The 11,150-nt window shown below is 41.7% G+C and overlaps 1 protein-coding gene across 2 annotated transcripts in view; it reads right to left on the bottom strand.

Moving 5' to 3' along the window:
• Positions 1–3,470: 3,470 nt before the first annotated feature.
• The window catches only part of helq (helicase, POLQ like), a 44,481-nt gene continuing 36,801 nt past the window's right edge, over positions 3,471–11,150 (bottom strand). The window contains exons 16-18 of one of the 2 annotated variants that reach the window (XM_072256331.1): positions 10,437–10,550; positions 5,403–5,537; positions 3,471–3,953 (exon numbers count right to left, since the gene is read on the bottom strand). In XM_072256331.1, coding sequence (XP_072112432.1) covers positions 3,876–3,953; positions 5,403–5,537; positions 10,437–10,550 — 327 coding nt within the window. In that variant the 3' untranslated portion in view covers positions 3,471–3,875. The remainder of the gene's footprint in view (positions 3,954–5,402; positions 5,538–10,436; positions 10,551–11,150) is intronic. The other variant, XM_072256333.1, reaches the window with a different exon arrangement.

Raw genomic sequence — 11,150 nt, 5'->3', positions numbered from 1 at the left:
CAGGGAATGTTTTCTAGGATTAAATGTCAGGAATTGTGAAAAACTGAGTTTAAATGTATTTGGCTAAGGTGTATGTAAACTTCTGACTTCAACTGTAGATGAGTAAGGACTGAACCAAGGGGAATAGAATAGGGTTGAGGTTTGAAGATATGAGTTCAGTAGAGCAGGAGTAGGCAGAAACAACGGGCCTACCTGGACAGGCAGATTTGTGGATCTTGGGTAGGAGATAGAAGTGAGCAATGTGGGGTAAGGGAACTGTGAGTTTGGTGGCGTGGATGGTAGTTCTCCAGAGTTGATAAGGTCAGTGATGGTGTTGGAGACATTTTTCTAATGGTCTGCCGTGGAGTCCTCTCAGGGGTAAGTAAGAGGAGGTGTCTGAGTTGCTGCCTGGCCTCAGCAACATAGAGGCCAGTCCGCCACACACCACCAGTACTCCTGTTGTCTGCAAGTTTGACAGCAAGGTTGCGATTGGTTTGGAGAGAGTGGAGGGCAGTATGTTCAGAGATGCTAAGGCTTGAGGAAGAGTGAGGAGTGCCGAGTTGAGCCAGTTGATGTCTCGTCGGCAATTAGAGATGAAAAGATCCAGGGCAGGCAGAGAACAAAAGTGGAGTCCAAGAAGAGGAGGAAGATTGGAGACAGACAAGGTCATTCTTATGGGGTGGGGAATTCTGCTCAAAAAAGTGGGCTCGGAGACAAAGGCGACAGATGAAGAGATCAGCATCGTGGCAGGCACGGAACTCACTGAGAGCGGGCGAAAGGCTCTTTCTGAGGACAGAATGTTCCTCCTCAGAGGAGAAGGTCAGAAAGAATGGTGAAGACATGATGAAGGCAGGGATTAAAGCTGGGATCAGAGGGGGGAGGAGAGTTGGTGATGTCAGAGGAGAGGGCAGGTTGGGGTGTTCAGGGAATGTAGGGTGGGAGATGGAGCCTCCGAGGATCCAAAAGGTGACAATGGAGCCTGAGAGACTTGGGGTAGGAGAGTGGTGATGGGGAAAGGGGAGCCCAGGGGCCCAGCAGCAACGTGGAATGTCTTGGCCTGGAGGTGCTGCCTCCTGAGGTCCAGGCTGGAGCTCTAGATAGAGGTCGCACAATTCACAGTCTGGAGCCAGAGTTGCCGGTGGTGGAATCTGCAGTCTGGAGCCAAAGACATCCAGGGCTATCAGAACCAGGGTTGGAGTTGGCAGGATCCACGGCCTGGAGACAGATGATCTTCTGATCATTCCTGATGTGAGGAACGCAAAGAACTGGCAGTTGAAGGTGTGGATCCAGCAAAGGACTAAATGTCGGAGAGGTCTATGGCAGATGGAGAAGAGAGAGGCGGGGAGCTGTGGCAGAGACTGAGACAGGGCTCACAGGTATCTTGCATTGCAGTGATGGTTGGCACGCAAAATTCGGAGGGAGAAGCAGCAAGGGAAGCAGTCAATCAAAAACAAGTACCTGGGATCCTCAGTGGGTTCAAACCAGGAGGCCTGAAAACGGAGCTGGAAGACATGTAGAACAAGATGGCGGCGAAGACAAGTTCTCAAAAGGATAAGTGGCTGTGGTAGCAAATCTGGGAGCGTATATTATTGAAGAGTCAGAGGGCAGTAGAGATCACAAAAGAGGAGAAGTGAGAGAGGATTTCACTGAACACTCGAAGAGAAGATTTAAACTTCTTCAGGGTAGGCATCCCTTGCAGAGATAGTGTTCATGGACTGTTCAGAAATCTGACGGTGAAGGGGGAAAAAGCCGTTCCTAAAACCGTAACTAATAGAAAGAAAAAAATCAGATGCATTTTCATGAGCTTCAGTGGCAAATACTGTAAACAAATTAAGAAAACAGCACCAATGGATTTCATTCTGAAAGCATCAGGCAGAATTAGGTTGTGGAGGCCAAGAAGAAAAACTGTTCAGAATGACTTCACAGTGCATATTCTCTGAGTTGGGTGAAGGCATTTTCCCAGGGTGTTTAGAACTGGGAAATGGGCTATAAAACAGATTACTTCAGCGGGATCACCCAGCATCATTAAACTGCAGAGCTTAATTAGGGGTTTTCTAGTTCAAAATGAATAAATATTCTGACATTCCAACAATCAAAAGTTGAAGTTACTAAATGGTTAAAGCAAAATGAAACTACTTAAGAACTTACAGCAAATCTCTTTTGATGTTGATTAAATTGAGTAGTTGGATATTATCTTTATCCTGTATAGTATTTAGGCCATTGAATTATTTATATCGTGTTACAACATTAGAGCCCATTTAGCCCATTGAGTCCATGTCAGCTCTCAAAATAACCCCATCAATCCACTCCTTGACTCATCTACCTGTATTTACTCTCATGTCTGTCATTTTCCTACCACCACCTTTACTCAGAATGTTACAGTTGGCAATAGTCTTACGTTACCCACATCCATGATTACGGTAATAAATTCAAAACAATTATCCTACAGTATTCAATTATCCACGGCCTCCTGTACTGTAAAGATGAAGCCACACTCAGGTTGGAGGAACAACACCTTATATTCCGTCTGGGTAGCCTCCAACCTGATGGCATGAACATCCACTTCTCTAACTTCCGCTAATGCCCCACCTCCCCTTCGTACCCCATCTGTTACTTATTTTTATACATTCTTTCTCTCACTCTCCTTTTTCTCCCTCTGTCCCTCTGAATATACCCCTTGCCCATCCTCTGGGTCCTCCCCCCCCACTGTCTTTCTTCCCGGACCTCCCGTCCCATGATCCTCTCGTATCCCTTTTGCCTATCACCTGTCCAGCTCTTGGCTCCATCCCTCCCCCTCCTGTCTTCTATCATTTTGGATCTCCCCCTCCCCCTCCAACTTTCAAATCCCTTACTCACTCTTCCTTCAGTTAGTCCTGACGAAGGGTCTCGGCCTGAAACGTCGACTGCACCTCTTCCTAGAGATGCTGCCTGGCCTGCTGCGTTCACCAGCAACTTTGATGTGTGATCCTACAGTATTGTAGGAGTTGCACTTGTCAGTTTGAAGCCTACCTACAAACGAGTGTGGAGTTAATTTTACTTGCGTAGTAATGGTAGGAAGGAAGTTTATGAAGGGTGAGATGCACTGGATGAGTTAGCAGTTTTGTGAAGTGGTGAGAGTGGGAACATGGAGACGGCTGCATGTGGAAATATTGGGAGAAGTGGGAAAGCAAGGAATAAACAATGAAATGTTACAAAATGCACAAGGCATGGGGAACAAGTATTAGGGAAAGTAGTGAATGGTTGTCTATCACAGGAGAATCAAATTGGTTTACTTTTTTCAATGGACAAAACTACCAAAATAATGGCAATTAATCTATTTTCATAATTTCATTTCTGCTCTTTATTTAACCTACTTGATTATTTTTGAAGGTCATATCTATATATTGATTAAAAATAATCAATTAACCTAGCACTATCTTGTGTGAATGTAAAAATACATCATCCACCCTGGAAGCATTAGGTCAGTGTCCAAATGTCAGAATCATTCACTTCAATAACACACATGCATTTTCTCCCTCGGAATCCCACTCCCCAGAACCACTCAAAAGCATATAAGCAATATAAGTTTCTAATATTTTATTGCACTTGCTTTATGTACTTTTATAAAAAAGGTATGAACACAAGTTTGAATAATGGCACAATTTTGAAGTTACTCCATTCTTTCTACATGAACAACTATATACATTGTAGTTTAGACAGAGGCAGTTTTTGCATACTTGGACAACTTTTCTACTGAGTCTAAAAATATAACAAAATAAGCTAAAACCCCACTTAGTTCAAGAATGTGTTGCAGTTGCATGTGCAGTACAGATTACATCTCTTTGTTCATTAGCAATTGTGAATAACAGTAGTTGCAGATTGGTAAATTGATGGCAAAATCCATTAGGTACACCCTCTTATAGTAAGTCAATGGGTCGTCTCATTAGCTCTTCTACTTCTTCTAGTAAAGCTTCTGCTTTTTCATTTAGCAGCATCTATAAACGGAGAAGAAATCAGTGTAATTTTAAAATAAAAACAGATAAAGCTGGAAACATGAACCAGTCTGCATTATGTAAAGAGAAAAGTCAGACATTGATGTGCAATCAATGACTACTCTTGGTAGTCTATATTCTCACATCATACAGTGTGAAAATTATGACATTTTCGAATTCTTCTTGCATAATCAGATAATTTCCTAATGTGGCAATAAAATACTTCTCCTTTAATTAAATGCAACTCGAAATACCATGTTTACAGTTCAGAAAACAGATGTACATTATGCTTTTGGGATGGAAATCAATCGAGGGTAGAGTAGAGTGCAACATTGTTTGGGAGTGAATCACATTTAACAAAAAGTGTAAGGACGTTAGATATCATTTCTCCAATTTTTTTAATATTCATTTATGGGATGCATGCATTGGTGGCAAGACCAGGATTTACAGATTCATTTGGGATTTATTCCTGCATCATTTTATGAATATTTTATTCTGGTAGGACTTCATGAACAATATACACCTACAACCGAAAGCCTAAGATCACCTTGATTTGGTTGTTCCAGTTTTGCAGGGATCAAGAAATTGTTGTCTTAGACTGTATAAATCAGCAAGTGTATGCAACTACTGGTCATTGTCTTCTCAGAGAATGAGAGGAAAGAAATTAAGTTATTTAATCATCCATTTCTGAGATTAAGAAAGAAATGAGAAATAATCATTCCACTTGCAGAGCAGCCCTGCATAAACCAAAAACAGACTGAGAGTCAATGTGAAGATGCACTTGGTGCGTTTGGTTATATATAACCTCAGCATATTAGTATGGGAGAACTAGGTACACACATCTGCCAACTGTAAGTCAAAGTTTATTGTCATACACATGTGGTTGTATGCCCAGGTGCAATGAAAATTTATTTGCAGCAGCATCACAGGATTCTCAAAAAAGGTAGTTCCTTTCACAAGTTCAACATGTCATCATGTGCTTTACAGGCATGGTAGAAAACTACAGCAATATTTAAATCTATGATGCAATGCCAACTCCATATGTCAAATGTTGTATAATTAGCAGTTTTACTCATGATCGGGACCTATTTGTCAGTCATTATGGAATTCCTTCAGGGTAACAATGGACTTAAAATTCAGCTAATAATATCCAGCTGAGAAGCAACAAACGTACTCTACTCGCTACATTATCAATGTAGTCCAAACAATAATTTATGCCAGTAATGAAAACAGAAAATGCTCAAAGCACTCATTAAGTTGGTCAGCAACTTTGGAAAGAAAAAAACGATTAATATTTCAGGTCCAAGAGTATGACAGAAGGTCTTCAACGTGAACCATTAACTGCTTCTCTTTCACAGATGCTGTCTGACCTGCTGAGCATTTCCAACATTTTCTATCTTATTTCAGGCTTCCAGCATTGCAGTTAAGAAAAATCCAGTAAATGTTCCTTACCTTAGCAGAAGAAACTATTTGATTAGCTTGGCGTCTGGACATATGTTCAACTGATTTGACCAGTGTTTCAGGGCTTACATTAGCCAGATACGATAAAGACTTATAACCAGCATTGTATAACTGTCGAGCTCGAGCCTGCAGACCAAAGCAGTATACAACAGTCAGAAATGTTCCTAAAGGGATATCAAACTTAAAGGAGATGCAAATAAGTAACTAAAGGAAATGTTAAAAAATTATAAAAGATTGTAAAGGTTAAATCAGTACTGAACAAAGTCATTGTTTTGAGCACAGTTCAATTGAAATTTTATGTAACTATCAAAGTTCATGGGGATGTATTGATCTGAAGTGCTATTTTGTTCTTGGTTTCATTTTAACTCAACCCTCCATTACATTAAAACTCTGATAAACTAGCATCGTTGAGGCTTTGGTGCTGAACTAACAGATTTTAGGGAATCCTGGATGTTACTCTTATTAATATCCAAAATACACTTTTATTCCACTTTTGTTTTACATTTTACACACTGGTATAATTTTAAGTGAATTCAGTGAGATTAATGAGAACAGGAAATATACAAGCACCCTGAACCCTGGATTTGTTAGGAGGTAACACTAAAATAGGTAGCACTGCTGGCAGTGACGATAATCATCAGGAATTACAGAGGGACCTTCATGAACTGGGTAGTAAGTGAGCCAAGGAATGGCAAATGGAGTTTAATTTGGATAAGTGTAAATTGTTGCATTATGGAAAGACAAATTAGGTTAGGACTTCTACAGTGAATTATAGGGCCCCGGGGAGTGCTATAAATCAGAGAAAAGTACATGGTTTGCTGAAAGTGACGTAACAAGTATACAGGATAGTGAAAGAGGCTTTTGGCACAATGGTCTTCATCAATCAAAACATTAGGTAGAGAACAACAGAAAATCTGCAGATGCTAGAAATCCAAGCAAAACACACAAAATGCCGGAGGAAGTCAGCAAGCCAGGCAGCATCTATGTAATAGAGTATAGTCGATGTTTCAGGCCCGAAATGTTGACTATACTCTTTTCCATACATGCTGCTTGGCCTGCTGAGTTTCTCCAGCCTTTGTGTGTTGATTAGGTATAGAAGTTGGGTTGTTATATTGCAGTTGTGTAAGACATTATTGAGGCTGCATTTGAAATGGTGTGTTTAATTTTGTTCACCCTGCTATAGGAAAGATGTCATTAAGCTAGTAAGAGTGTAGAAAAAAATTACAAGGATATTGCCAAGACCTGATGGACTGACTTATGGAGGGATTCAGTAGGTTGGGACTTACTATGTTGGAGTGTTAGAAAATGAGGGGTGATCTTTTAGAGGTGTATGAAATTATGAAGAGCAGACATAGGTTCAATACTCTGTCTTTTTCTAGGGGTTAGTGAATCAAGAACTAGTGGGCATAGGTTTAAGTTGAGAGGTCAGAGATCTAAAGGCAACCTGAGGGACAACAGACATTGTGATACTTGAACTGCTATTAGGGAATGAAACAGGGCAGGTGACAGAAGTTTGTGTAGGGAAACACTTTGCACCTGGTCATCATAACGCCATTAGTTTCAAATATGGGAAAAGATAGGTCTGGTTCGCAGGTTAGGATTCTAAATTTGAGAAAAGCCAATTTTGATGGCCTCAGAAAGGATCTGTCAAGTATAGATTGGGACAGGCTGTTTTCTGGCAAAGGTGTACTTGGTAAATGGGACACCTTCAAAAGTGAACTTTTGAGAGTACAAAGCTTGTATGTGTCTATCAGAATAAAAGGTAAAGATAGCCAGGTTTAGGGAACCTTGGTTTTCAAGAGATATTGAAGCCCTGGTTAAGAAAAAAAAGGGGAGGTGCATAGTAGATAGGAACAAATGAGGTACTTATGGAGTATAAGAAATGCACAAGAACACTTAAGAAATCAGCAGGGCTAAAAGAAGGCCTGAGGTTGCCCTAGCAGATCAGCTGAAGGAGAATCCTAAGGGATTCTACTGATATGCTAAAGGCAAAAGGATTTCAAGGGACAATATTGGTCTTCTGGAAAAACAGAATAGTAATCCATGCGTGCAGCCAAAGAGATGGAGAGATCTTAAAGAGATTTTTTTCTGCACCTGTATTTACTCAGGAGATACACAGCCTATAGAAGTGAGGCAAAGCAGCATCAACTTCATGGACCCTATGAGGAGGTGCTTGCTGTCTTGAGGCAAAGTAGGGGGATAAATCCCCAGGCCCTGACAAGGTGTTCCCTCGGACCATGTGGGAGGCAAGCGCAAATATTGCCAGGGCCCTAAGAGATATTTAAATCATCTTTAGTGACAGATGGGGTATCAGAGGATTGGAGGATGTCAAATGCTATTCTGCTGTTTTAGAAAGGCTCCAAATATTATCCAGGAAATTATAGGCCAGTGAGCCTGACATCAGTAGTGGGAAAGTTATTGGAAAGAATTGTAAGGGACCGGATATATGAGTATTTGGATGGACATGGACCGATTACGGATAGTCAGCATGGCTTTGTGTGTGGTAGGTCATGTCTAATCAATTTCAGAGTTTTTCGAGTAAGTTGTGCTGGTTGTGAACTACAGGTTCACAACCAGCGAAAGGCTAGCCCCTATTGACATCAATCGATCTGCGGTTGAGAGTATGATCAGCTTAAAGTTCCTCGGCATAAACATCACTGAGGATCTCACGTGGTCTGTACATGTCGGCTGTGTGGTGAAAAAGGCACAACAGTGCTCTTTCACCCCAGACAGTTGAAGAAGTTTGGTGTGGGCAGTTTCAGTCCCTCGGCATTCAATGTAAGGTAGTAAAGTGGATTAGATATTGGCTGTGTGGGAGAAGCCAGAGAGTGGCAGTAGATGGTTGCTCTCTGACTTGAGGCCTGTGGCTGGTACAGTGCCACAGGGATCGGGGTTGTTTGTCATCTATACCAATGATCTGGATGTTATGTGGTGAACTGGATCAGCAAATTTACGGCTAACACCAAGATTGTGGGTGTAGTGGACAGCAAGGAAGACAATCAGAACTTGCAGTAGGATCTGGACCAGCTGGAAAAATGGGCAGAAAAATGGCAGGTGGAATTTAATACAGACAAATGTGAGGTGTTGTACTTATGTAGGACCAACCAGGAACTGAGGAGTAATGTCGAACAAAGGGATCTGGGAATACAGGTCCCTAACCCATTGAAAGTGGCATCAGAGGTAGATAGAGTTGTGAAGAAAGCTTTTGGCACATTGGCCTTCATAAATCGAAGTATTGAGTACAGGAGATGGGATGTTATACTGAAGTTGTACAAGACGTTGGTAAGGCCAAATTTGGAGTATTGTGTGCAGTTTTGGTCACCTCCCTACAGGAAAGATGTAAATAAGGTCAAAAGAGTACAGAGAAAATTTACAAGGATGTTGCAGGACTGGAGGACTTGAGTTACAAGGAAAGACTGAATAGGTCAATTGGTTGAAGAATTGATTGAAAGATTGAATCCTTATTCCTTGGAACGTAAAAGATTGAGGGGAGACTTGATAGAGGTATACAAAATTATGAGGGGTATAGATAGGATGGTTGCTTAAAACTTTTATAGCTAGGGGTGGTAATGGGGACAAGCTCCCACTACTTACTAAATGCTCCCGATGGCGTGCGGCTCAAATAGCCTCTGACAACCAGGCCCAGCTCATGGCTTTCACATGTGGCTTAGTTACTAAGCCCGGAGGAACCATGGTTACTGGCGCCTTAAAACCAGTCGCTTTGGGCAGATGGGGCTTGGCAGCTATGGTGGGCAGCTCATCGAGGAGAAGGAAAACTCTGATCTCAAACCTCTGCTGCCTTGTGGCTATAGCTGGAGTCCCTAAGGTAGTCCTACACTGAGATCAATGCTGACTGGCAACTCCTGTGACGCTTCTGGTACTAAACTGTATCGGTCTCTGCCATTCCTTTTGGTTCATCAGATGCGTGGAGAGGGGGTGCTTGCTACATGGGCAACAGCTTGCACACTGCCCAGGCTTGCGTATTGAGACAGCCAGGACACAGCATCCATGGTCGACTCTGACCGACTGAGTCCTCAGACTCAGATTCATTTAGATAGGATAAATTGAAGCAGGCTTTTCCCACTGAGATTGGGTGGGACTACAACCAGAGGTCATGGGTTAAAGGTGAAAGGTTTAAGAGGAACATGAGGGGAAACTTCTTCACTCAAAGCATTGTGAGAGTGCAGAACAAGCTGACAGCATAAGCTCGATTTCAACATTTAAGTTTAGATAGGATGGGAGGGGTATGGAGGACTATGGTCCTGGTACAGGTCGACAGGAGTAGGTAGTTTAAGTGCTTCGGCACAGGATAGATGGGCTGAAGGGCTTGTTTCGGTGCTGTACTTTTCTATGACACCAAGAGATTGGTCAGTATATGGAATGAGCTGTCACAGGAATTGGTTGAGGCAGATATACTAACATTTAAAAGGTACTTGGACAGGTACACGGAGAGAAAATATTTATAGAAATTTTGGCCAAACGCAGGCAAACAGGATGTGCTTAGGTGGGAATCTTGGTTGGTGTGGACCAGTTAGGCTGAAGAATCTGTTTCCGTACTATATCTGCTGTTCCCACCCTGACTTTGTCTGCACAATCTAGACCCTGGCTGCACACTGGAAAACACATTGCGCATTGTTTCACTCTGGACTCCCAGCTCATATTTCCAGATGAACAAGTGACCCAGACTGCAAACCAACAGCATTCCTGAAAAACTGAATGCCAGATTAACAGACTTTCACAGTACTTCCTTGCACCTAGATTGTGATTTTGGGCAGCACAGTTAAATCTCTGGTCATTCATAGATTTCAAACAATGGTTAAGCAGTGGAGAAAGCTTACACTATGCATTTTTTCTTCTTCTAAACTACTCGTCCAATATTTTTTAAATCTCATCCCTCAAACGGAGTAACCCAAATCTGCATGAGTTGCATTTTCCTTCTTTACATCCTAATGCTGTAAAACCTTATATTGTTCTTGTAAGGAATAGCAGCATTTTATAAAGAGAATAAAAATCCAATTTACAAACCTCTCGGACACCTGATACTTCCATAAGAGGAATAAGTTCCGGTTTCACACAGTATGATAGTTTCTGAGTCAGATCTGTAAAGAGAGCTCGATATGCCCAGAATTCCTCTAATTCCTATAGATGATAAAACAGTAGCGGATCCAATTAAATTAAATATAACACCCTGGTTAAGATTTTTACTGTTATGCTGTAGGTATTTCATTTTAGCAGTTCTGTAAGAGTAGTCTGCTCTGCTTTCAACCTGTTTGGGTTTGAGCTGAGATAAGGGGCTTTGTTGTTCAACTTAGGAATGTGCTGCCAGCCAATCACAATGGTGGAATTGGGAGAAGGTGTCTAGAGGACACTGGTGTAGGTGGAGATCTTTTTCACGGGAGCTGGAAGAACAGAGGAGGGAAGATGGCTGAGGATACACAAGGTGCTTTGTGCAGATGAATGGCTTTGAGGAGGATGGACCAATATTCCCGTGGGAGAGCTCATTTGTTTGAGATGGATTTCGAGCGACATTCGGAAGGTGGTGTGTTTTTTCATGCAGTCCGAGGGTCCAGCGTGTGAGTTACCAACAACTTCAAGATGAGCTCCAAATTATGTACACAGTTGACTGCTTAATTATAATGGGCCCTTTTTGTTTTTTTCTTTCTTTTCTTTAATAACTCTTTGATTAAGTTAACGTTCATAAATATATTTCCTTTATAATTGTATACAGCGTACTATTTG

The sequence above is a fragment of the Mobula birostris genome, chromosome 4 (genome assembly GCF_030028105.1).
Source record: "Mobula birostris isolate sMobBir1 chromosome 4, sMobBir1.hap1, whole genome shotgun sequence".
Taxonomy (NCBI): domain Eukaryota; kingdom Metazoa; phylum Chordata; class Chondrichthyes; order Myliobatiformes; family Myliobatidae; genus Mobula; species Mobula birostris.
The sequence above is the reverse complement of the archived record's forward strand: the minus strand, read 5'-3'. Positions and strand labels throughout refer to the sequence as shown.